This window comes from Perissodus microlepis, chromosome 12 (assembly GCF_051167445.1).
Source record: "Perissodus microlepis isolate ML-2025 ecotype Zambia chromosome 12, ASM5116744v1, whole genome shotgun sequence".
Taxonomy (NCBI): Eukaryota; Metazoa; Chordata; class Actinopteri; order Cichliformes; family Cichlidae; genus Perissodus; species Perissodus microlepis.
Genome location: NC_140472.1, coordinates 22888701 through 22916004, shown reverse-complemented (window position 1 = coordinate 22916004; position 27304 = coordinate 22888701). Strand labels below are relative to the sequence as shown.

General features: G+C 41.4%; 2 protein-coding genes across 4 annotated transcripts; one reads left to right on the top strand and one right to left on the bottom strand.

The window, feature by feature from the left end:
* Window positions 1–530: 530 nt before the first annotated feature.
* ndufaf2 (NADH:ubiquinone oxidoreductase complex assembly factor 2) lies at window positions 531–13024 on the bottom strand. Its single transcript, XM_084946812.1, has 4 exons — window positions 12803–13024; window positions 4106–4195; window positions 3038–3078; window positions 531–954 (listed from the first exon to the last, which is right to left on the bottom strand). The coding sequence occupies exons 1-4, from the start codon at window positions 12915–12917 to the stop codon at window positions 709–711; spliced, it is 492 nt and encodes a 163-aa protein (XP_084802938.1). The 5' UTR covers window positions 12918–13024; the 3' UTR covers window positions 531–708.
* ercc8 (excision repair cross-complementation group 8) lies at window positions 13025–27206 on the top strand. Of its 3 annotated transcripts, XM_084946807.1 has the most exons (12): window positions 13025–13468; window positions 13913–14008; window positions 15773–15874; window positions 17129–17252; window positions 18453–18534; window positions 19198–19266; window positions 19357–19423; window positions 20005–20108; window positions 20786–20910; window positions 24338–24535; window positions 25935–26030; window positions 26855–27206. In XM_084946807.1, exons 1-12 carry the CDS (start codon window positions 13392–13394, stop codon window positions 26918–26920), a joined length of 1206 nt encoding a protein of 401 aa, XP_084802933.1. In that variant the 5' UTR covers window positions 13025–13391; the 3' UTR covers window positions 26921–27206. The 3 variants fall into 3 exon arrangements, with proteins under 3 accessions (XP_084802933.1, XP_084802935.1, XP_084802936.1); XM_084946809.1 differs by lacking the exon at window positions 13913–14008; XM_084946810.1 differs by lacking the exon at window positions 26855–27206 and having other exon boundaries at window positions 20786–20896.
* The last annotated feature ends 98 nt before the right edge of the window (window positions 27207–27304 follow it).

Here is a 27304-nt window from a genome sequence, read left to right as displayed (position 1 = left end):
GGGATACCAAATATTGACTTTTTTGCCTAGTTTACTGTATTTTCATAGGTTTGCACATTTCAGATAAATTGCTGCATCTATTTCCCAGTTTCCTAGCAAAATAAAGAAATCAGGAGTAGCTCAAGACTTTACACAGAACCGTATCTGCCCAACATATACTGTCAACATAAGTGAGAGAAGAATGTCTTTAAATCCATAAACTGCAACATTATTATTATTATTTGTGATTTTCAAATCAATATTCTGTAACAAAGAGACATTAACAGTTCATTTAATGTAACCACATTTAATAATTATACTTATTTCACTTTCCCTGAAAGATGTTTGTAGTTGTACTCAGTGCAATTTATTCATTTTGTTTAGTTTTTTATCATTCAGTCTTTCACCAGCATGAACTTAGTTTAATTCAACTTCAAGATAAGTGATGGATACTCTCATATATATATATATATATATATATATATATATATATATATATATATATATATATATATATATATATATATATATATATATATATATATATATATATATATATATATATATAAAATACAGACACAAGCGGCAAGAAAAGAAGAACCCCTGTAATGCAGTCTGGTAACGCAAACACCCAAAATTTATGGGGACGTTGACGACATTATACTGGAAGGAATTTCCAATATTAAATCTCAAGTAATTTTATTGTAGGGCCCCTTTTTGTTGATTGGACTAGTCTTTCTTGGAAGTGGGCATCCAGGAGCCAGGCTGAAACGTGTTTGCAGTGCTGGTTGGTTCCTCGTTGAATTCTTGCTTGTCGAAGCTGGTGGCAGCTGCGTGGCCCTTGGCCACAGTCCTCGCTGGAGTCGCCACCAGACCCTCCTTGTACTCTTTAGCCAGCAGAGCCCGATCTTTCTCCTCCACCTCCTTGGCTTTTGTTTTTATCTGCTCCCTGCTGGACTCGTTCTTCAGCAGCTCCTATAAAATGCACAAACATACGTGGATACTCAGGGTTTCTGCAGCCATCGACAAATTCTAAGACATTTTCAATACTGCACACAATGCAGCTGAACACCATTTTAAATGTCACAGAATAATGGAAATCCCATGAGGATATTTCTGACTAATAATAATAATAATAATAATTCAAATAATACTTGTATCAGTGGTTTCTAGATATAGACTATAACAATAATAATTAGAAGCAATAATTCCCCTGACCAGGACTCAGATAAATGTCATAAGCTTATTCATTTATTATATAATAATTTACCCTATTATGCTTTTAGAGGCTGAGGCTCCAGGTTTTGTATATGGATAAGCAGTCTGAAGTCTGGGGGTCAAGCTCAGACTTCAGACTGCACTTAATTCTCGGCTCTCTATGATGTCAGCGAGAGCAGGTATCCTGGATGCAGTGAGTTTAAGCAAACAGCTCTGTCTTTAAGCCCAGAAGAAGAAGCAACCAATCAGAAGAAAGCTGGCTTTAACAAAGGAAATAGATTAACTTCAGTCAACATTTTCAGGACTAGCTGACTAGCAGTGTTTTCTGCAGGTTTCAGCTCAGTGAAACTCAACAGAGAAAGAAGATTCAAAATAGACCACTTCTGCTTTGTGAATGTATAACACTGCACTCTTTGGAACCTCTTAACAATAAGTTACAATGAGCTCCTGAGATCACGAGGGCACGCAACATCTCTGACACTCTATCCATTTGCATCACCCACCCAGCTGGACATTATCTGATTGTGGTGTTGGAAATCTTGAGCTGGCAGTTTCGTGAAGATAGGAAAATCTGAGTATGTCCTACTTGCTGGAAACTCCAAACTCTCCTGCAAAACTCAAGCGGTGATAATTTCCACTCCTTAATCGACTATCTCTGTTTCGTCTTAGCTGCTCACCAGTCAAAGTTAAAGGAGAAATTAAGCTGCACTGGGAAGCTTCCAGGAACAAATGTGTGCACGTGTCCAGTATGAAGTAGGGCATTCACCAGAAGAATAACAAACGTGTTCAGTTAACCTGGATTGGTCCAATAAAACCTGGTTAAAAATGTAGTACTTGGAACACATCGGTAAGCTAACATGACAGGAGACATTCGCAATATAAACCACTCCATGGAAACAGTTATAAACTGGTCACAGTCCACTGGTGGAATAGTTACCCACTTGAGCCGCTGTTAGTGTCCAGTGATGTTAGCCTCGCCCTAGCTCAAGGAGCCAGAAAGGAAGGGAGGAATGGGCATAATGCTGTTGTGTGCTGGCTGAAATGAAGGACTGGAAAAGAGAGGGGAGAGCTGTGGCCAAAAAGCCCTGCTTTGGGGAGGGAGACAAACATACTGAGCTGCTTTTCCAGCCTGTTAATGACAGGATTTAATCCAATCAATTTATGTCGGCTTGGACCGGGAAAAGAGGGAGCGTGACAAGGGGTAGGGTAATGTGCTGGGAGTGAAGCCTTGGCCACATCAACACTGTCCAGCTGTCGATGGCAGCTATTGGGCAGACGCGAGGCAGAAAATTGGAAGAGAATGTTCTGGCAGTAGAGGCAGGGGATGGCATTGGCTACTGGCAGGCAGAGTGGACAGAGAGATAGAAAGAGTGCCTGGGTATTGGCCTTCCAAGGGATTTCCTATAGACCTACATTTCACAGGCCAAATAATTTCCAGCATTCTCACATTTAAAGAGCAATAAACCCAGTGAGAGGTACACAAGGGGGAAAAACTGCACTCCTTCACCATTCCCATCTCACAAGCTGCCAGAAATAAAACACAAAAAAGGCGAGATGCAGGCTTCTGCTGGAAAAAAAAGGAGAAAGAAAGTAAACTAGGACATGATGTCAGTGAGCCCCTTGTTCAGAGGCTGATTTTGCTCTCAGCCTCACCATCAATGCACTTCAGCTGCTGTTTATTTTAACACCTGTCCCCCAAAGTTCCCGGATTCAGTTCGAGACTGTAAGATAAAACAAATCAAAGCCTTTCTCCTTCCCATCTTTGCTTCTTTCCCTCCCTTGTAACCAGTCCCCCAGAGTCCAACCATCAGCACAGTGGGGAGGCTGGGTGGAGACGTACCTCGATGGAGGGGGGCTCCTTCCGTCTGCCTCGGATCCAAGCTGGAGGAGAAGCAGGAGGAGGAGAGAGCAGAAATAAGACGAGTGAGAACACCCACACAAACATATGCTGCACAAACACAACCTGCAGTCATATTTAAAAGCTGCAACTATAGCATCACAGAGTTTCAGGGGCACTTCAGTAGCTCAGCGTAACTACCGGGTAACCAAACTAGCTCGGGGACTGTATGCGGGGTTTTTTTTTGGTTTGTTTTGTTTCATTTTACTTAGCACACTATAGGGAAAACATCCAGAGTTATACACATGGCAAACTCAAAACGCTAATACTGCTTTAGTGTAGGCAGAACAGGGCCATCGGGCTCTGCATCTCAGAGGGGAAAAAGAGGATCTGCTCTGATCTTTGAATTTGAAAGTACACACTCTGTCATTCTTCATCAATACCTCTGTCCTTCTTCTTCCTCCCGAGCAGAACTGTGTCTGTCTGTCCCCCCCCCCACACACTTCTTCTTTTTAAGAAGCTCTATTTTGGCTGAGCTGGCTGCACAGCACAGAAGGGTAAAGGGAGCCAGCAAGAAAGAGCGAGAGAGATTTTGCAACTCTTCCTCCAGCTAGCACGGGGATTCTGGGCCTCTTTTATCCCTTTCTTATTTGCATCCTGATGAAAATGCATGAGGGATGGGGCGAAGCAGGATGAGGGGTTTAAGGTGGATAAAGCCAGTCTGAGACAGAGGGAACAGTTTGTATCCAGTTGTAAGAAATTTGAAACACTATTTTATGGTACGGTTGTATAACACCAGCAGAAGGCATCTTTGATAAACTCATGAATACTCTTTTCACAACCCCGCCCCCCAACTCCATCTTGCAGTTCGAGGAAAAGAAAAAAACAAATCAGTGGATTAGCTGAGGCCCCAAAAGATGCAACCATGAATATGTCATTCCAGTTTATTTGTGCAGCACTTTTTTTTTCTTTTAAATAAACTCTGCCGGATAGCTCTTTTGTAAACACTGCCATTTATCCGTGTTAGTGATAGTTAAAATATGTAACAGTGATGCTACTGCCCAGACTTACCGTCCCACTCCATCGGAATGCTGCCTTCCACATATTCATATTCTTTAGCATTGGCTGCTTCTACTATCCGCTTGGCACGGACAATCCTTCCTGGAAAAAAAAACAAAAGCAAAGAAAAAAAAAAGACAGCATGAGGAAACAAGAGTGAGATAGAGACGCCCAACAACGATGCATACAAAACGCGAAACAGGACAAACACAAAGCGCAGACACAATGCTCTCAGTCTCCTGCTCACGCAGACGCACAGATACAGACAGACACACAAATACGCAGAGGGATGACAGCGCCGTGACAGGCCATGGATGATTACCTCGCGGCCCTCGGGCCCTTCTCCTCAGATCTTGCTGAGTGGCTCTAAATCTGGGCTAAGCCTTTATGCAAATCAGCCTTCCTTTAAACCAACCAACCACAGCCCCCCTCACCGAACCTCTTCCAATCACAGCTCTCCGGCTAACAATGCCCTCCAAAATCAACATCAAGCCGAGCGGGAGACAAAAGAGGTCAGATATGACAGAGAACAGGAGAGGCACGAGCTGCGTGGAATATTAAGTGCTCCTTTCCCTATCTGTATACAGCACAACGCTCGCTAGCAGCAAGGCCACCGCCAATTATTTTGGACAAATCTGCTGATTAGACAAGTCGGGCTGGCACACAATGACACGGAGATGGTGGCAGGAGCAACGGAGAGTGATATAGGCAGAATAAGAGAGGGAGAGAGAGCAAGAGAATTAAAAAAAAAAAAGACCCAGTTGTGTATGTCTTTGGGTGGTGCTACAGAGCGTCACACAGTGTTCACTAATAACAAGCGCTGTGTTTCCATAGTTTCTCCTCACAGGTAGCCGGGTATCTATCCTATCGCTTCCATCCCTCTGAGAAATGATGAGGCAAAAGAAAGAGGAGGTGGAAGGAGGGAGAGTGATGATGCATGGCAAACATGGCTAGAAGGAGAGAAATGGATGGGCAAGGAAAAACAACACGCTCCAAAACACAGACAATCTGTCAGGAATCCATCACAGTTTCTCTGCAGCTGACTGGACATGGACAAATGGAGGCAACCACCTCCATGCACACTGCAGACTGATGGCCTTAATGTTTACTTCAGCCATAACAGATAGCTATGGCACTGGGATGGATAAATGATGACATCCTGGAAAAAAAAAAGAAGAAGAAGAAGAAGAAGAAGAAAGTGTCGACTGTGTGTTTGCTTCACTTGTGTCACTGAAATGTATTTGTCCCACTCAAGTTCGTTTTGGGGAAGACAAAAGCATTTTTCATCCATGTTCCCTTCTGTAATTACTTCTTATGAGGATGATTCCTTTCCATACTTTATCCAGCCTATATAGTAATCAGGTCATCTAATTAGGCTACTATTGCATTGGTTCTGCCTTGGTTCCCACTAGATTGTCACTATAGGGCCCCACAGGCTCCAGTTTTGCAGCTTTATTTTAGTGGTATCCAGGTCTGACAAAACACTGCATACTTTCAACCCCCCAAAACTGCAAAATAGGCCGGGCAATGTGCAAAAAAACATTGTCACTTATTTACATTCATGCCTTAAAATGTCTTCTGAGAAATACTTTCCTCGAAACACCCCCCCCACACACACACACGATAGCACAACAAAAACAACTGCCAGCAAGCAAAAATGCTGTGCTCTCCAGGCAGTACTAACAAATGCATTTAACAGGTATGCTAATTATGAACAGATCATATCCATATTTGCATGGGGTGTGGGTGGCAGCAGACAAAAATGGTACAATTATATTACAGTCCCCACAAGCAATGTGCTTAGCTGCAGCTAATGCCTGGCTAATAAGCATAAAGAGAGGCACCCACTTTGTCTCTCTCTGTCTCCATCGCTCTTCACTGGGTTGCATCCTCCCCCTTTACTCTCCGTCACACTCCAACATGGCTGTCCTCTTGTCTTGTTGCTTTTTGCAGCATGACTAAACCCCTTCCACCACAGCCTTTATCCCCGCATTTAAATAACAAATACAGTATGTACATATATTTATGAAACACGACCGATCCTCCCATCACATACGCGTTGGGTGGAGGTGTGTCAGTCTGATATGGTGAATCTCCCTCTGTAGGTAATCGCTGTTCTTGTACGGCTATGAAATGAAACATGCACAAACACAGAGACACGGGCCATAGCTATACTGCCGTACTGCTTCTACAACAGCTGATATAAGAATACGCAGTATTAGAACTACAATTAGTGCATACAGCCTTACTTTTTAATTAATGTATCATAACCAAACTGCCAACAACAATAAAAATGACCATATTTACAGATCATCTCTTTTCATATCATTCATATTCGTCTGTGTTTGTACCTAAAATATCTCAGTTATATATCGTTAGTGTGAGCTTTACTAGAGTCTATAGACTTTAGGATTCCTGACACATACAGTCATCAGACCAGGTGTAAGCCATCTTTCTGCTTTGCACTTCAGCCTTGCACACACCTACTCCCCCACCTTTAGAGAGAGCAAGAGAGCGGTGGGAGAGAGAAAGTGAGGTATGAAGGGTGTTGGGAGCTCTCCATCTCGGCGGGCCCCCTTGTGACAGGTCTGCCTTCTCATCACTCACTAGGGGAAACCTACTTACCAGTCAAATGCGCACACCCACGGACGCGCGTGCGTACGCACAACTGGCTGGAGAGCAGGCAGATTAACCTGAGGGACAGGAGCGAGGACGCTGCCTCTTACCGTGAAGGACAAACGCAGTGCTGCGTTGGAGAAGGGGAGGGGCCACCGGCAACAGGAATGAAATCCCACTGCATAAATATTCATGAGCCATCTCACCTGTCTGAACGCGACTCATCTGTGAGCCTAGCTGTGGAACCTGTGGGGGAGGGATGGGAGAGGAAAAGGAAGGAAGGAAAGAAGGAAGGGAGGTGACAGAGGGGGGTTGCTGTGGCAGCCACACTTCAATCCTTCCCACTCGTTAAAATAAGACATGATGCGCTCCGAGGGCTGCTCTTTGAACCCCGAACACACCCCGCTAAACTCCATCACCTGCTTCAACACACACACACACGCGCACACACACCCAACTTCACACATCAGCTCCCAGGTGAGTACCGCTGAGGGCGACCTGAGAGGTTTTTCACCTCCACAATGTCATTCCAGGCATCTTGCGTTGTCGCCTCCACTGCACACTTTTCTCCCGCACTCCGTTTTTCATTACAGACGCGGATGTCAAGGGAACGCACTTCGATTAGCAACATCCGGGTAATGAGAGTCCTTTAACGTAGACAGAATGCAGCTGAATGAGCTCTCTGCATCTGACCCCAGCTTAGTGGGTCTGAATTGTAATGCAGACTTTAAAAAAACTGCAACAACATCTCAGCAGAAAGAGGCTTGTTTTTTTTTTTTTCTCCTTCCAGTCCTTGTGCTTGTGGGAGGCGAACCAGAGATTTTTAGGCCTGGTTCAGTGCAGAAACAAAAACCCTGAAGCAGCGAGCAGTATTTGAGCTTCGTTTATTCCTCTCCGTGCTGCTGGAGAGGAATGGGGGACCAGTACGTGCATCGTAATGGACAGCTTTATGAAGATGGAGTGATCCGATAAGCTTCAGGGATACAAGGGCAAGCAGGTAACAATATGGACAGCCCCCACAACTCCCTCACTCCAATTTCTTTCCCTGGGAAAAAAAAAATGGAGGGGATGTGTGAGGCCTGTAACCATGGTTACCCATTAGCCCAGAGCCAAGTGATGCAGGATGCGGTTTAGAGGGAAAAGGCCAGTCGCTGTTTTGCATCAGTTCAGCTGGGAGGAGGAGCTTAGGTCTAAAGTAGGCTTCCTGCCGCTGCTTTCAGTTCCATTCAGCCCTCGTTCTGTTTGTCCCTGTTGCCGTCGATCCCGCTGAGGCTTGGAGCGCCTCACTGCAGGAACAGGGGAGAACAACTCACATCGAAGTAGTAGCGCTTTAAGAGGAATACTTGGATTTCCCCTGTGTTTTTACTTTTAACTAAAAGCTTAAGGCTAGTGGAGATACCGTGGCCCCATCTGCCCAAGACCACCCAAATTCAAGTTTCCTTCCTGCCCAGTGGTTATAAAAAAGGAATGTAGTGAGCCAGGAAGTCAGCGTCCTTTGTGAGGCTGTGGAGCGGCATGGACCCCCTTGCTACCTCAGCGGCTCCTAAGAGGCCCATCTGTGTGATGTCCATACACCAAGCTGTCCACCCCTTTCTATTCACCCGCATCACTCCCATCCAGCCCTCTTCCTTTTCCCTCCATTGCACCTTGAGTCCCCCCACTGTTTCTCCGCGTTAACCTATCCCCACCTCTATCTGCCCGCCTGTTCCACCCACTCATTTCACCCTCTTTCTGTCAGGATACCCTTCTTTCACTTTTACTCTCTCCATTCTCCCCACACTCTATAATTTCACCCCATATGTCAGCTTTCCCTTTGTTCTTTGTCACTCACTTTCCCGTTACCCACCTTCTTCTCCACCCTCCGCGAGTCTCCCTCGCCCTTATCTTTTCTCCCATACTCCTCGCCTTATTTCTCTCTGCCTGTCTGCTTTATTAAAATATTCTGAATTGAATGAGCAGTGGCAGGCTGCTCGTGCGCTGGCCTGTCTGTCAGCCTTCCCGGTTGAGTTTCTGACCGACAAAGACCCCCGAGGTGTCAAAACACCTCGCTGGCTATCTTACCGCGCAGAGCTGTGACCGTGCTGGATGTGAATCACATCTGGGTCATCTGGCAACATTTCTTTAAATCCATTTTGCTGTCTTTCTTCTTCTGTTGGCAAGACGTCCGTTTGGAAGATGTGAAAACAATGCAACTGCCATTCAGACTTAATGTATTACAGATACAGGCCTACTGCAGATAGGCAGTGGTTAATGGACCTGCGAAATGCCACTTAAACCCCTAATATTGGATCGAGGCCCACTTGAAATGTTCCGCCATAGAAAATAAATGTTCCCATCTCTCATTTTCAGCCTCTATCCTTTCAAATGCCTTTTTAATGAAGTAGTTAAGCCACTCCATGATGTACAACCAGATACACATACAAATACACACTTGGCAGCCATTTTTAGAGACATTAAAATGCCTAGAAGGACCCTGCCAGTATACACCAAGATGAGCTAAAGCCTATAATGATTAAACAACCTTCATTTAAACCGCGAGCAAAGCTGCTGATCAATTAGCGTGATTTACTATGGCGTCTCTGGACGTAGCTGCACCGTGGCAAACGCCGACTTGGTGTCCTACTCTAGGGTAGACTTTCCTTCATCACACCCTGGGGATGAGTCGTGGCAGAATAAACAGCCATTTGGACCCTCGTCGCTCTCCGCTGTGACTCCTTTCCGTGGAAATATGCGGCTTGAATCAACGCTCTGATGACACACAGCCATCTGTTGTTGTCTTAAGTGTGTTAGGGCATGAAGTGGAGAGAAAACACACAATGGCAGATCTTCTTCTTCCTTTTTTTTTTTTTTTTTTTTAAATACAAAGCTGATAGTACACAAAGTGTGTAGCTGTCATTTCACTTAAAGACATCCACACACAATCAAATACGCGTACGCCAGTGCAAAAAGCGCACACCTCCTCCCTCGGTCCCCAGAGTCGCCCATCCTGAAATAGCAGAACTGAGGCCTTTTCAGTTTTTCACTTCATAGAACAGAGCTGGGGAATCAAATAAATAATAGACAAAGAAAGAGGGATAGTGATAGGACGACAAGTCAATGCATCTTTTCTCTGCAACAGCGTGGCGCACCTCTGAATCTCTTCCATTCTCCGTGCAGCGTAGAGGACCAATAGATTAAAACTGCATGGCACACACTGCGAAAATGAATAGCGCTAAAAATACATCCTTTTCACTGAGACATGAAAGGAAACTGCCTTTCCCCTGTCCAGTATTGAGCAGCCATTGATTCCAAGACAAAGGCTACACCTCCTCAAAGAGGTAAGAAAAATAGCAATCATACAGGCAATTATTTTCAAATGTGCCTGCAGCGGCCGATAATGTCAGCGCGCCTCTCTTACTAAATAAAGGGAGGGAAGGCAGGCGTCAATGCTGCAGGCCCACTGCCGAAGACAAATGAGCCCATCCACAGAATGCTTTGCTTTCATCTGGGCAGCATGACATGGAGCCCCATGCAGCGTGAGGAAGAGCCGGGCCCGGGGGAGAGATGCACACAGAAAGAAAGAATATAGATTCTCTATTTAGCTCTGTGGAGACAACACCGAAGCAAAGACCTTCTAAGACCAATGGCCAGATTGCCAGTAGCTCTCTAGTAGCTCTGCCACAGACAACAATCGCTGGGCCTCCACAGCCTATAGCGCATTTCTTTCTATGAAGCAGCAGCACACGGTAGGCCTTTATAGCCCGACCTTTTTTATAAAGACAGAGACTCTCGCTCTTTCTCTCTCAAGGCAAGTGCTTCAGACCCAGGCTCTTTCATTTTGATGAAGAGCAGCATCTGAGGAGAAGGGGTTAGAAAGCTCTCTGCTGGGTCTAGCCCTCCTCACTGCTGAAATACTCCAGTGTTTTGAATAGAAATCTTCACTGGAAATACTTCAAAGGAGGAAAAATCCAGTGGCAGCGATGAAAGGGAGGGGCGAGGGAAGGAAGGGCTACGTGAACGCAAATAAGAAGGGCAACCTAAGAAGAAGTTGTTGAAATCAGATAGGACAGATGCACACAAAAAAGACGTTGTTTCCTTTTTCTTCTCCGTCTTAGAAACCATTACCGTGCTACTATGTAAACCACCCCTGGCTGTCAGGATTGCTTATGCCCCAGATTTCTAAAGATAACAGACTGAGAGAGAGGTAGAAAATGGAACCAGGAAAGCATGGATAAAGGTAGAAGTGGATGGAAGGAGCACTAGGGGTGAACAAAATGAAGTGAAGATAATGCCGGAGGATGACCGCCTCACCTGCATCGACTGCTACTCATGTGCTGCAGTGGAAAGCCCTGCGGTCCATGCCTAAAGAACCTAAAGCCCCTTCTTGGCCTATCAGTTTAAGATCAAAAAGAGCTCGCTTTAGCGAGACATATGGACTGAATAATGCATCTGCTTTAGTTCCACAAGGCTGGACAGGCTGAGTGCCAGAAATAAAAGGAAGCAAATGTGTCTGCCACATATTCCTTTATGTTTATTATGAATGTATATATGAGACTGTATACGTGCCTGTCTGGCAGTCATGATGGTGTCTGCTAGGTACCAGTTTTCCTATAAGCCAACTAGCCTCTCTACTCTGTCAGTCATTGTGATGGGACAGTGAACACTTTTTCCTGTAGCGTGCCAAAAAATGGGCTGCTGTGATGTCTCATTTGAATAGTCTGACAGCCAGGGGTAGAGAAGCGGCCTTGTAATGAATTATAAATACAAGGTGGGTGCAGGTTTCCCCGCAAACTGCTGAGAAAAGGTGAAGCACAAAGTCAAGTTCAGTCGAAAAAGAAAACAGGCTTGCAACCTGCCAGGTATTCGCTCCTCTTCAGCAAACCAAAAAAAAACGCAGACAAACAAGCAGTTCGGGTTTTTTTGTTTTGTTTTTACAGCACCTCGGTGTTTAATGACTATTCACCCGCTGCAAGTGAAAGAAAAATTTTATCTAGCCTGTAAAATGTGGGACCAAGAGAGGGAGACAAACACAAGCTTGTGTAGGAGAGCAAATCCTGCTCACATGCAGTGATTCTGGAAAAATCCTTTGGAATCAATAAGCCAGATGTCTGTGATGTTTTCTAAGCAATATCAGTCCAAGGGAGACAAAGGTCCTGCTCTGTGACCTGCAAGGCATGTTGTTGCCCTTTTAAGTCAGTCAGAGAGGGTGTGAAGGACACCACTGGCATCCCACAGGCCTGACACAGTTCTACTGCTTGGCTTGAGCATTACATACCGTAGAACTGCCACGTCTCAGAAGGGATATATGACCTTATAAATCCTCACCACAGAGTTGAGTAACAATTTCATCTGCAACAGTGGAACAGCCAAAAACCTCACTGCACTGTCTGCCTCGTCTTCTTTTATGTCTTCTTTCGGCCGCTCCCTTCAGGGGTCACCTCCATTTCACTCTTTACCTAGTAATCTCCTCTGTCACACCACCCCTCACACGAGATCTCACTACACCATCTTGTAAACCTTCCCTTTCACGCTTGCTGCTATCCTTCTATCACAAATCAACCCTGGACAGGTGCCTGCACCCACTCCACCCTGCCTGCATTCCCTTCTTCACCTGTCTTGTCCACTGTCCATTGCTTTGCATGGTTGACCACAGGTATTTAAACGAATCCAGGTATTTAAACCTCATCACAGAAAACTTCACTGCCAAAAAACCTTAAAAGCAGTTACTGCAGCATAGACGGCTTCTTTTTCTTCTGCTTCTTTCGGCTGTTCTCTTCAGGGGTCATCACAGCGAATCATCTGCCTGCATCTCACCCAATCCGTAACTATCCTCCACTGTCAACACATCTTTGTGCAGGTCCTCCTTCACTATATGCATTAAATCTTCCATCCAATACGACAATGTTGTTATTAAGACTAATACGCCATCTAGTGGCAATCTTATGACACTACAAGGCAAACGTGCATATGAAAAACTTGTCAATACAGAGAAAGAAGACATGTCACATGCAGGGGCACTGAACTAGCATTAATAACTATTTAAAGGTGAAAGAAGCAGTAGTTAAACAGTAGTTAAAGCTGTAGATGCTAATGTTAGCACACATATTAGTTTACCTGTCCATGTCTTCTGCTCTGGGATTAAGTAATATTTGTTCCCCAAATGATCGGTCCCGACGTGCTCGCGTACTACTCCGAAGCCACGCCGTAGGATTGCAGCAATCCTGCTCATCTTATAGGGCTACCCAAAGCCCCTGTGTGTGAATATGTATATATAAATATAGTTTAATGCAGCTCTATCCGCTGTTTGTCCTCTCACGGTGATCGTTTATGCAAGGGTTCATGGGTTGGGAACAGAATGAACAAACTATTTTGTGATTGGGTGACGGTATCAGACCCACCAATCATCGCATCTGTAGTTGAATGCTTTAGAATCCAACATGGCGGCGACTTGTTTTGAATTCTTGAGAGGCCACTTAAATTTCTTTGAATTATAAGCAATGAATTGTAAAAATATCACGATGGAAGTATTTAAGTTGGGTATTTTTCTATTTCATATCGTGTAATGTTTTACAGGACGTCCCGAGACCTACTTTGGATTAAAACGTCACTACATTGTGGGTAACATGTTAGCTTTTGAACTGTAACGCGGTTTAAATACTGGCTAACTGTTAAAACAAAAAGAAGTTGTCTTCATGTTGAAGCTATGTTGGGCTTTCTGACAGCCAGGCGGGCTGGTCTGGATGACCCTCTGAGGCTGAGACGAGCGGAATCAACGAGAAGGTGAGAGAGAAGCTCTTATAAACATAACTAGCAAGAAGTCCACAGCAAGCTTTGGACTAATAAAACTATGAAATCGAAATTATACCGGTACTATATGAACATTATGTAACATAACAAGAATCTTAGTTAATACACATACATGAGGTTTTGTTTATAAATAGTTCTTAACTATTGTTAGCAACATTGCTGTATTACATACGACTCTGGAATCTGTACCAGACTTACTATGTTTTGGAAATTCCCACAAACTGAAAAGTTATTTATTTTAACAAAAGAAAGAAACACTAACTCTAGATTTAAGCGCCTTAGTCTGGGCCAGTGTTTGTTAATTCATCTCTAACGTTTTAGAGTTAACTACTTAGGTTTCAGTTTGCCTACATACATTTTTACATTACAATATGTGTGACTCACTTAAGAAACCCAGCGATCTCTCTCTTTCCAAAGAGTCCTCGGCCTGCAGTTGAATCCTGACAGAGATGTGGACCGAATCCATGGAAATGGCATTAATACCATTGACATTGAAGCAGTTGAGGGAAGATAGTAAGTCTGAGTAACATAGTAAACAAAGCTTAATCTATCCATTTTCTTAATCACTTATTCAGTTCTTTCATACAAACTCCAGACAGAAAGACCCCCATTCGGCCAGTGGATTCGAACCCAGACTGTGCCATTCCCATGTGCCATACAGGTTCATAAAATAATTCATTAATATCCCCCCTTGGAATGTTAATTCTTGCAATATTGCAGTGATTGGGATGTTGCATAAAAACAACAAAAAATAAGCTCTATTGGAAAAATCATGCAGCAAAGTAAAATTTATCTGACTAAATAACTTGCTGTCCTGACACAGAGATAAATATCTTAACCATAGGCTGTGAAAGTTGTAATATTTAATTTCTACACACACTACATTGCGATCTTTCGGAGGACAACCTTCACTGCTGCTGATCCCGCTCCCCTCTGAGATCCACCATAACCTGTCTCTGGACATTTTCATAAAATAGTTGAAATACCAACTGTTCACTGAGGCTTTGACCTTAAACCTTTGTGTAAAGCAACCTTGGGTTCTCTGTAAAGGTCTGAGAGTTTATTATTATTATTATTATTATTGTAGGTAACTATTGAGGTTTGTTACTAAGTCCTTGCATATGTACACTACTGTATAGTAGAGATGGCACGATACCACTTTTTTATGTCCGATACCAATATCATAAATTTGGATATCTGCCGATACCGATATGAATCCGATATAGTGTTTTTTAATCAATAAAACTGTTTTTTTTATATATATATTTTGTATAAGTTCATACTCAAGTTTAAAAAAAACAACAACAATAAAGCTATTCTGTTATACCTGTATGCAAAAAAAATAGTTCATAGTTTCGCAATACTGATCAATCTAATAAACGTAAACCTACACCATCCTCCCTATTCTGGTATTTTAAAGAGTACTTAGCGTAAATATTAAGCAACCTAACTAATAGGGTTCCAACTCCCAGCAACAAAAAAAAAAAAAATAAGGGAACCACCCCTCACGCTCCACCTCATGATGCTTAATCGACATAATCAACCTTTTTTTATTTCTCTCCGATATCCGATCCAGTAATTTAGGTCAGTATCGGACCGATACGTAATATCAGATCGGTCCATCTCTACTGTATAGTTTTGAAATGCTGCAGAATCACTGTCAGTGGTTCAATGATAAGTATGTAAGTAAGTAAAATTAATTTATTTTGGCGCTTTTTAAGACAAGAACCAATCTGAGAACTATAGTACTTTACAGAGGCATTACAAAAGATGGTCAAAATACAGACCAGAATCAAGTAAAACAATACAAAAACATTACCCAAGTGCTTGATGTTTTTTAATCTGTTTAAGACCTTTGCAGATGTAAAAATATAGGAAATAAGTCTTAAGATCCCAAAGGGGCAATTTATTTCAGCAAGACAGATTAACATATAAAAGCAATGACAACAAAGCAAAACCCAATAAAATTCCTGAGAAGAAGTAAAAATAACAATGTAAGTATATTTACGTCACATTAAACACTCATTTAACCCTTAGATGAAAGAACAATTATTCATAGTATTGAAACGTTCCTGCACTGTGACTTGACTGCTCTGGAAATTCATATTTTTAACAATTAACCCCAATCTTTGTTAGTTAGTATAGTGAGTATGAAGGCAGAAGTCTGGATTCAGGGGGTGAGCCTGATGATTGAATCTATGTGTGTATATTTTACAAGGTTTGTAAGACAAAGTAAAAAAAAAAAGTATTTCAGATGACATTTTTTCTGCTGTTCAGCATGCTGTCTGGAGGTGCAGACGGAGTAATCGTCATCTATGACCTGGAGAACTTCAGTGGGAAACTACAGTACACCTGCAAGGCAGTCTGCACAGTAGGAAGGTAAATGTTTGCCCATTTACTAATTCCATCCACTAGAGAGTAGCATTCTATTGCGGGCTGTACACACAGTGCTGTCCCCAGCTACCTACAGCTTTTTGTTTTGGTTATAAAATATACACAGAAACTAGAAGAGATCTACCACAGTAAATCTGAAATTAGATAATCAAGATGCAATCAAAACGCAGACCTTCACCCATTAACCACTGAGAAATTACAGCTGTTGTTTAATACCTTCCTCATAATTTTACGAGCTCAAATGGATTTGGATAAATTAGCGTAATCTTAACTAAAACGAATGAGTGTTGAATGGGTTTGAGAATGGTTTCCTTTTGTGAAGTTTTGCCAGGCTTTTACAACAGCTGTCTACAGTTGTTTTGTCTTTATCAAATAAAACGCATCTTTAATTGTGTTAAGATTCGGGGACTCACGTTGCTACTACAGAATACCACTCTTATAAATAAACTTCCAGCTTGTTTTAATAGTTTTTTGGGAACTGCGCATCTGTAACGTGAAGTATCATTGACTTAACGTTGCTGCATTTGATTTAATCTGAAAAGAAATCACATCTGTGCAATACCATTCAAGATTTTATCAATCTGCTTCTGTCTTCAATAAACACCAATACCCAGTGCTATTGGAAACCACCTATTCCCATGGATCACACTGCAGAAGTTGTTCTACGCTTCAAATTCTGGACCTACAGAACGTTCTTCTTGCATTTTGGAACAGGTTAATCTGAGTTTCATGCTCTGGTCATGAGCATGAAACTCAGGGCCATGTTCATTTGCATAATGAGCATGGCTGGCTTCACTTTCACTGAAAACTATTGAGGCTTCACAGAAAGCCTTGGAGTCAACTTCCCATCTTTTGCCTGCATAACTAATTAGGAAATAAAGAGCCTACAGCCATCCATGATACAGGTTTTAAGCAACTTGTTTAGTTGTTTGTATTAAAATGTCTATAATTCTTCAGTTCAGTATTTGTATTCATCCGCTTCAGTTTAAGGTTTAAAGTCTGCATTTCAGGTTCATCTTGATTATTTTATTTCAGTTTCAGCTGTCAGAGTTAAGAGCCAAAAATGTGAAAATTGTATCAGCGTCCAAACATTTATAGAACTGACTGTACATGAGAGTTTTTTCTTACTTATTACAGAAAACATCCTGCGCTATCTGGTTTTGTAAATCCCAAATCAAAAACATGACACATGGCTTTCACCCCATGTTTTATTTATTTATTTTTTGTTCTTGTTTTTAGGTCTAGCCGCTATGTCCATAAATTTAGCGTAGAGACAGTCCAGTGGTATCCTTATGACACAGGAATGTTTGTGTCCAGTTCCTTTGACAAGACCATGAAAGTCTGGGACACAGAGACATTAAAGGTAAGGCATGTCAACTACTGTATCGTCTGGTAATCAAGCCACTAGGTGAAATGGAGACTGACAGCAGAGGTTAGAAAAATGATTGTTTAAGGTCAGCCAGATGAGCAAGAGGAGGTCTTGCAAGGAGTTGTGGCCTTCCCTAAGCTAAATCAGTCATGCTTTTATACATAAGTTAACAGCTGTGGACAGCGAACAGTTAAACACATCTGCCAGCTAAAGGCTCTTGCACTGGCACTGCAAAGCCAGTAGGGGTTGCAGAGAGGCTTAATGCCTAACAAGTTTATTACCTAGCTTAGTTTTGGCATGACCTAAGATAGAGATACTGGAAGCGTTACAGTGCCACCCAACATAAACTCAGTAATACCAGAGCTAAATCAACACCTCTGTGCAGCCTCAATAAATACTTAGTGTTGTATTAAAACTTCACAAAGGTGGGATTTATTGTAGAGCTCACAGAGAGTGTGTTGCATTTCATTATCAAATTCTAATTTATAGCTCCTCCACCCCGCACCCCCGCCTTTTGTTCTTTTCATTTTCTCTTCCCCTCGCTTTCTTATTTTCTGCTTCATGCTTTCTACCTTTCTATGCCACATTGTCCCATATGGCAGGCTCTGAACTGTGCTAGAGTTACACTGGCACCACAGTTGCTTTAAAAGGTCAGGGAAGGGACAGAAAAGAACCTGTCAACCTTTCACTCGGTTTAACCTGTGTGTTTCTGTCTCTCGCACAAACACACACACAGTTGCATCTATTAAATTCCTAATTGCTCATGGCTGTTTGTCCATTAGTGTGTGTTTTGCATTATTGTGGATGCATTTTTATGCAAACAGAGCTTCCTCTGTGTGTGCAGCCAGTGGTTAAGTCCACGTGGGTGCTGGCGCACACTTACAGATGGAGCACAGAGAGGCTTTTTATGTTTGCTGAAGAATTTGCATTGTAACCGCCACTGGTGCTCAGGCGATCTGCCTTCTGAGCTCTGCTCTGCATTGCCCTTTTATTTTTACTTAAAGCTGGGAGCTCTTTCCCTTCACAGAGTGACTTTCTAACACTGTTAAATGTTAAAACTGTGCTTGTATATTTCTATAGATTGTCACTGAGGCAAACATAAGCAAATACACACAGGTCTAAATATGGAGATTGCTGTATTTCTACCATAAGTGACATTTTTCTTTCTCTCCGTCTCCTTCTTTGATTATGCAGCCTGCTGAAGTGTTTCAGTTTGAAGGCAACGTCTACTGTCACCACCTGTCCCCAATCGCCAGGAAGCACAGTCTCATTGCAGGTGCGTGCATGATCCCAGTGACACAGAGTAAACAAGCTGCACTAGCTGCTTGCATTTCTATCATTGTGTTTTCAAACTCATTGAACAAAAATCTCAATAGTTATCCTGTCACTGCTTTGTCATACTAAGCAAGGTGCTAAGTGCTTTACATGTATGAAGGGGTGGGGGGGTCAGCAGAAGTGTTCTTGTTTCACTGAGCTGGACCAACAGGTTGTTAATACCTACTGGAGAATGTATTCTATGTCCTTTACACAACCAGTCCCTTGACACACCTGTTTCTAGTTCCGAGACAATCACAGTGTCAATCTCTTTTATTTTCTTTGGTTCCTAAACAATTCCTTCCTCCTTAGAAGTTTTACAGATTCTCGTCAAACTAGTTTTGAGTGAATCCCCTCCCCCTCCCCCAATACCTGTTTTTTCTAGAAAGACACTAACACAAGGGAATCTGTTTTAAGGGAATCTGTTCCTAAACAGCAATATTTACAGTATCATACGCGTTCTCTTAGAACCTCAAATTCTTGTTTTTACCCTGATAACACACCTTTTACACATTGATAACGATAATTGGGGATTTTACATTTTAGGAGGAGTGCCCCTATTCACTATTTACATCATCCTTGTAAGTCTAATCTTTGAACTATGTCTGTGTCTCTGTGTTTCCAGTGGGCACCACAAATCCTAAAATCCAACTGTGTGACCTCAAGTCCGGTTCACGGATTCATATTCTTCAGGGTTAGTTGATCACAGTGCTTTTACTCTGTTCTTTCTGTTGTTTTCATCCACCCACGCAGAAGAAAAAAAGTAACGTATTTGCCATTGCAGGTCACAGAGCAGAGGTCCTGTCTGTGCGGTGGTCACCCAGATATGAGCATATCTTAGCCACTGCCAGGTAAGCTCTCTTTGCCGCCATTCTTGGCTACCCTAGTTTGCCCTCAGAGCCACATCAAAGTGAAACGCCAGCTACAGGACAATCCCCTCTATGTAATTTCCCAGCAGTTCTTGTCATCTCACTTCCCAGCCATCTGGCTACATCGCAACCCTGCATCAAGGATAATGGCACCAGAACACTACTAGATAGCACCGTGGCGCTCTAGCAGGCCTGCCAGTTTAGCATATGGTAGATACTGTCCCCACCTGTTTTATGCCACATTAGACCTGCTAATTAACCCACTGGGATCACTGTGCTTCTGTCCCCAAAGAGTGTAAGTGATTTTGAAAACAACTGGCACAGAGACACACACACACACGTGTATGATATTCTAATATGGAGCAGCGTTTTAATTCCCTACAGAAAACTGACCTTTAAAAACAAACACTAGGGTACACAAACCGGCTCGTCTGTAGTGCATCAGCCTCAGCTTGTATCTTGTTAATGGAATATTTAAACACAAATCATGTTTTTGTTAAGTACCTATATTTTTTGGGAGCATAGAAAGTAAACAAGTCATTTCCCTGGTTTTCCTTCTTAAGTGCAGACAGCAAGGTGAAAGTATGGGATGTGCGCCGTGCTTCAGGTAGTCTCTTCACTCTGGACCAACACAATGGAGACAAGTCGAAAGCCTCCTCTGAGGCAGGTATTGTTGGCATTTTTCTTTTCATTAAATTTTTTTTTCTCATTTTTCCTGAGTGGAGCTGACTTCAAGGAGATCTTGTTGTGTTATTATGTCATTGACAGAGAAGCAGTTCTAGTTCAGTGCCTCAATACCCCATTTATCCATCTTGCGCCCCATAATGTAGTATTTATTGTACAGTGGTGCTGTATATACAGTTTACATGCAGTAGATAAATGGGAGCTGAGGTGTGTCCTGTCACCAAAATAGTTTAGCGGAAGACTTTTGGATGGGAGACCTCAGAGCCTCAACATGAACCAATCCGATTGCTGATGCTTTAAATTAAAAATACATTTCTAATTTATATGAACCACGACAGCTTTGTTTTCCTCTGAACTGTCATGTCTAATGACTTTCAAGATATTCAGGGTAGTGCTGAGTTTGGCTCACTTGGGAAAAGGTCAACATTCTGCATAAATAGTATCTGTTTTTCCTGTTTGAAGTGCCTTTGCATTCAAACCAGGGGGTCAGAAGTTCAGAGAACAGCCGATTACAATTAAACCAGTTTTTCTGGGAGACATATGGTTTTGATGGACACTAAAAACTTATCATTGATGGATTGTCACTGTATGAGACAAATATTTCTTAAAGTCTTTAGGTGACAAATACACTGCTACCATATCTAATCTGTCTTTAACCAGTAAACACCGCCCATAACGGCAGAGTGAATGGCCTGTGCTTCACTGGTGATGGCCTCTACCTGCTCACTACTGGAACCGATGACCGTATGAGGCTATGGAATAGTGCCACCGGTGAGAATACACTGGTAAGGTGTATGAAGGCTTTGTCCTCACAGCCTGTGTAAAAAAGCACTTCATGTAATGTTGTTACAACAAACCAGTTTGTCTTTTGCTGAACAGAGGCTCAGTCATAATCTAGTCAGGACTATCCTACTACTATATCCTTCCAACCAGTTCCTTAAGGGCTTATCCAGTTTATGGCCATGAAGGGGCCTGAGGCCTGTCCCAGCTTAGCAACATAGTGAGACAGACATTCATGTACTTGCACATCCAGACCAATTTAGCATGTTTTTGAACTGTGGGAAGAAGCTCAAGTACCTGTAGAGAACACACACAGCAAACACAGAGGCTCAAACTGGTCAGTAGATTTGAACCCAGATCCTTCCTGCAGACAGTGACTGCACCACTATGCTGCCCTGCAGTTCTTTAATGACGCTGATATCAACTGAGCTGCTGAAATTGCAGCTGAGCGTGATAGAAGTAATACTATGCTCAGTTTTAGCTACAAAAGGCTGCATACATGAAGCCGGAAATCCTATCAGTGAGCTAAATAACACAACAAATAGTATATCTGCAGGCTGGGTGCTGATTATCTGATTATATATTATATCAGTATAATACTGATAAGAATAGGTGTGAGAATTGATGAAATCAATATTGATGACTATTACAAGTGTTCTTGGTTCTTGGCCAGTTGTAGTTACACCATTTAAACAGTTAGAAAGATGAAAGGAGTTAACAGATTTTTAGAATTTAGATCCTAGAAGGGTGTGAGTTAGGTTACTATGGTGCCTTCTCTTCAGGGCTTGAACTACCTGAGCAAGAATGCTGCTACACAGGCTTTATAACAGACGCACTTCACAGGCTTTCTTAGTGTTTGTATGTCATCCCGGTGAGACTCAGACTCAGTTTTACTAAAATTCAGATTCGTAGATGCTTCAATGGGATCTCAGATTCTAAAAAGAATATTGCCGAAGCATCAAAATACAATATAGTGAAACCCAGGTAAACAAACAGATTAAACATTTTCTTATTATAAGTATTATAAATGTTTGTTGTTTATAAGCTACTAAAATTCACATAATGTACTTCTGAAAAAAATCTGTTTTTGAATAATTTGCCTTTTTTGTTCTGTTTTACCCAAAATAATTGACCTGCCAGGAACAATGAACTTGTGCCATCAGATTTTTAAACAGGTAAAACAAGTTGACAATCCCTAACTGGTTACCAACGATCAGAAAATGTTAGTGGTTGTAAAAACCAGGTTTACGTGTTAGATCTCACAGCCTCAAAGATTGAATATTCGACTTTTGCTTTTAGTTTTGCCCAGAAGTTAGAGAAATCAGAGCAAAAAAATAGCATAAAATAAAAAAAGGGGATTGTTTTTTTGTTTTGTTTTGTTTTTTTTCTTTTCTTTTCTTTTCTTCTTTTTTTTTTTTTTGTCCAGACTGAGATAAAATGGATACCAGAAAATTGGGTACTTAAAAAAAGTGTGCTTACATGCAAAACTTGTGTTGCACATGAGTGACATGTGAAAGGAATGCAGGGCTCGCAAAATTGCTAGCCCGACGTCCGGGGGCTAGCAATTTTTCCAGTCGGGCTACCAAAATCTATCTCAGCCCTGCTCGTCGGGCTATCATAGGAAAATATATGTCAGTGCTTTTGCATTCTTTCGAAATTGTAGCTGAGTAATTATGTCATTGGCATCGATGAGCCACTGTCAATATGTGACATATTGAAATCGCGTTTGAATTTGCGCTTGTTTTTTGCTTTCACTTTGCGATCGCGCGAACGGCGTGTAGAGAGCGGCAGCACTGATTGGTGAGTGACGATTAATTGCGCACCAATTCCTCTGACATTGTCTTATCACTCATTAGCTTACTATTCAAACATGACAAGTGAAATCTCCCACAGCAAGCTTAAACATGTGAATCGCTGACCGTTATGCAAGTGCGTGTGTAAAAGCAGCAGGATTTAAGCCGTTTTTTTAGTTCTGCTCAGCCAAATAAGACAGGTCAGGGGGAAGAAGGGACAGCCAAAGAAAAGCCTACCACAAAACGGAAAAGTTATGACAAATCAGACTATGAGGTAAAAAAAAAAGCGCAGCTTTTTTGGTTTCATGGACAAAAGAATTTCTGTGGCTGGAATATGACAAGCTAAATAACATGATGTTCTGCCAGGTGTGTTGTGAGTTTCATTCAATTTCTGAGTCGACAAGCGCCTTTGTTACTGGGACCAGTAATTTTAAGAAAGACCCTATCAAAACCCATGAGAAATGCAAGAAATGCATTATTGCCCAGTCTGCAATATCTTTCCCAGAACAAACAGCAATCGCAAAAAACATACTAAAAATAAACCAAGCACAAGACGAAGTCCTGAAAAAGCTGTTTAGAACAGCGTACTATGTTGCAAAGAGTGAACTACCATTGGCAAAATTTAGCAGTCTTTGCAAACCTCAAAAAGCAAATGTGCTAGATCTTGGTTCCACTTGCCTCTTACCAGTGACTCCAGTGGAAATGTCAGATTCAGGATCTGACACAGACTGATTCATGTTCTACACAGTTCTTACAAGTTCATAGAAATTTCTGTTCAATGAGAACCAAGTATTTGAGTTGATGATTGTAATTTTTATACAGTTGTTGTGATTTGTATTTTAACAATTTTTTGATTAATTTTTGTTTCCGTTACAATATCATACTTTAATGTATAATATTGTAACGGAAACAAAACAGGAAACAAAACATAAAAAATTGCTCTCTTTTTTATTCGGGCAACTTAAATTTATTTTGGGCTACCAAAAACTGAAGAGTGCCGGCCCGAAGGGCTTCCAGGGATTTAGAAATTTTGCGAGCCTTGGAATGTGTTACCTCATTCAACCTGTTTCACAGATGCATAGGAAAAATACAAGTTATTCTCTGCCTTCAAGGTCACATACCTGCCCTATTTAAAGTTCTGTTTGTCTTCATTTCGGAAACTCTGCCAAGTCCTGGAAAATAGTGACACACTTAAAAAAAAAAAATCTAGCATCTTTTGCAAGAACAAGGATATCAAACAAAAACAGTGTCAAATAATTGAAATAAAATGCGATCAGTTATAAAAGCCTCATGATATGAGTGAGTTTTATACTGATAAATGAAATAGTTAGATAATTTAGACCAAAAAGTTTTATGTCCAAGTTTTATGTCCACAGTTAAGCTTTAGAAGCCTTTAAATATTAGTGTCTTTTTAATGGGCTCATTGGATAATCTTATTTTCATTTTCATGAATTAATTGAAGTATTTTTTTGTCAAATGAAAGTGCAGAAAATTTCTAATCTTCCAGAATGTTTTGCAACATCTTGGCATTCGATTAAAAATGGCTTAATCCTTATGCAGAAAATGCCTGAGGTTTATGTTTGGACTTTTTATTCGGATGTCATCTGAACCGTGTGCCCCTTCACTCGTTATCCCTCAGGTAAACTATGGGAAGGTCTGCAACGAGAGTCGGAAAAGGCTACAGTTCACAGTGTCACGTGGCTGCAGCCCAGAGTTTGTGTTTGTGCCATGCGGCAGCTCTGTTGCAGTGTACACCCTTCACACGGGAGAGCTGGTCACCATGCTCAGGGGTCACTATAACAATGTGGACTGTTGTGAGTTCCACCCAGACTACCAGGTGAGTCCATCTGATTTATCACCTCACAGTCAAGAGTGGTTTGTCCCCCGCATGCTTACAGTAACCCTGCTGGATTCTCTCTGTTCCTCATCTTTTTGTTTTATTTCATCAGCTCTGCAGTAGTACCTGTAAGTAATCTGCAGTCACCATGGTACTCTCAAATGAGTTACTTCCTCCTGATAGATAACAGGGTAGAGTCAATACTGGCTTCCATAAATGCAAATGCAGGTTGCCAGAAGAAAACAACCATACTCCTATCTTGCAGTGGTGGTGCAGTGGTTCTTAAAGCAGTGTACGCTCTAGTGTAGGCCTACGTTGTGACTGACGAGTCACTTCCTTGTTAGCATGCAACGTTGTCGGTTTCTCAGATAAATTCACTCTCGCTCAAGTCAAAATGTGACTTCATAATCAATGGGTGATGTCATGGTGGCTATCGTCATCTTTTCTGTACACTGTGCCTGAGAAGAAACATGTAAATGGGAGAATAAATGTACAAAGGTACAGTTATTGATTATATGATATGTTTCAATATAATATTAATAAGAATAGGTATAATATGTGTCAAAGTTCACGCAGGCTCATCAAACTTGGACAATGGAAGACTTGAAAATGCTGTCTGTACTAATGACTTCTTTGTGGTATTTGGATTGTAGGATCAGACTTTGGTTTAACAACATGAAAGCGTGGATGCAATAATCTACAGCTACTGGTTTCCCTGCCTATTCTTTGTGATTCCAGTAACTATATTCTATTTTTATTAAATAAGTATTAATTGCAAGATTATTCTTCAGATAGGTTGTATTCATTTTATTTTAAGAGTAATATTTTAGTGAAAACAGTGCTTGTTTTCATTCAAGATGGTGGTTTTTTGTTTAGTACTTCAGTAATGTATTTCTACTCCAGTGTTCTTTAATTAATTTAAATCATAGTTATGTTTATTTAGCCAGTCCTTTGTGCTGAGAAACAGCCTATTATGTATTGGCACAAATGGAGAAGGCCGTCTAACCCGTGCACTCCTTATTAGGAGTTGCTGCATCCGGTGACATCGATTTTCTGTGTTTGACAGACATAAGAATGCAGTTTGGCAGCTTGTCACTCTGAAGAGTCACAGGAAGGGACACCTTGTTCTGAAAACGTTGTGTTTTATGCTTCCTGTATGATATAATGACCCGCAGTCATTAAACTGTCCCCTGTGACATCACCTGTTGTACATGGACAGTTTTAAGTGTGTTCATTACTTTGCTTTTGGTACCAGTTATGCTTGTTGACACTGGTCAACGTTATAGTCCAGTCTCTGACTATAACATTCTCCCCGCACTGATGTCATTGGAAGTACTTTGAGGTTTGCTGAAAAGGTCGATGTGTACATTATTGTCCCTGTTGTTTGTGCTGTATGTAGGAGGTGTACAGTGGAGGTAAAGACTGTAACATTCTAGCATGGGTCCCTGTCCTCCGTCCCTCAGATGTGGAGGAAGACTCAGATCATGAAGTAAAGGTAAAAGGTCATAACAACAGGAAACAATAGTAGATGGAAGAATCTGAAAAATTGTGGAATCCAAATGCTGTTGAACTTTGCTTCCACCACTGAAAAAAATAAAACAATATAATTATAATAACAACAACAACAATAATAACTGCTATGCATGAGTCAAAATGTTTTAGTGTTTCAAAATTGCAGTTTAGATATTCCAGAGTTTCAACTTTGAGACAAAAGTTGAAATTTTGACATAACAACCCAAAATATTTGGAGATAATTCAAAATGTTGTCGTGGCTCTACCTGCCTTGTTTTTCAGTGGTGGAGAAGAGCTTCCATAAAGTGCCCTTGATGATATAACAGATTTGATCTTTCTTCTTTTTGCTTTTGTAGGGTTGTTTTTTGTACAGAAAGGCCATGAATGTTACATCATCATACCCAGTGCAAACAATAATGATTATAGTCTGCAAACCTCTTTTAATCTTCATATATATATAAATATATATGTTTTTAAGCTAATCTTCAATAATTGTGGTCATTTACTATAAATTAACGTCCTCTGATTTGGTCCTTTCTGGATTTTTTGTTTTTCCTTCCAGAAACGAGGTCATAGATAAGCACGTGTCATCTGAAGAATTTAACTTATGAAACCTCAGTGTTATCTTCATGTTAATAAATAATGTTTACATAGTTGTCTATCACACTTGATGGGAACTGCGGATACTTGTATTTTTCCTTAGTTATATAATCATACATGTGACACGTGCATATATATTATGTACTTTTCACAGAAGTAAGCTTTCTTTATTGTGTAAACTGAGTTAAATGTTTTGGTCTCTCACAGGGTGCTGCTGGCCAGACTTCGGTGAACCCTGCCTTTCAGGATGCGTGGAGCAGTGATGAAGACTAACGCTGGATTTGTTTTGAGCATGTGGACAAAATTTAATGTCTGATTATTCACAGTTACTGTAAAACAAATGCTCCAAAAGCCTTAAAACTTAAACGTGTTAACAACGGTATGACTTTGTAAATGTTTTTGTATGTTTGATAAATCATTGTTACTTTTTTTTTTTTTATTTAAAGATGTAAAACCAAAATGGTCCTTATTTAGTATTTTCAGTAAGTCTCTTTTAGTCTTAGGCAGTATCTGCTATTGTTAAAGGAAGCTGAATAAATACTTACTGTCACAATGCTGATACTACATTTACATTATTGAAATGAAACCTTTACCTAGACATCTGCAGGCCATTTAAAAAGGTGTGGTTTCAGTCTACACCTGATTTTTAAAAGACCT

Coding starts and splice junctions, on each gene's coding strand:
- ndufaf2 (XM_084946812.1), bottom strand. CDS start 12,917: ATGAGCAGGATTGCTGCAATCCTACGGCGTGGCTTCGGAGTAGTACGC. Junction 4,196..12,802: donor AGAGCAGAAGACATGGACAG/GTAAACTAATAT, acceptor TTTTTTTTCCAG/GAAGGATTGTCCGTGCCAAG. Junction 3,079..4,105: donor CATTCCGATGGAGTGGGACG/GTAAGTCTGGGC, acceptor CTTCTCCTCCAG/CTTGGATCCGAGGCAGACGG.
- ercc8 (XM_084946807.1), top strand. CDS start 13,392: ATGTTGGGCTTTCTGACAGCCAGGCGGGCTGGTCTGGATGACCCTCTG. Junction 15,875..17,128: donor GCAGTCTGCACAGTAGGAAG/GTAAATGTTTGC, acceptor TCTTGTTTTTAG/GTCTAGCCGCTATGTCCATA. Junction 19,424..20,004: donor CATATCTTAGCCACTGCCAG/GTAAGCTCTCTT, acceptor TTCCTTCTTAAG/TGCAGACAGCAAGGTGAAAG.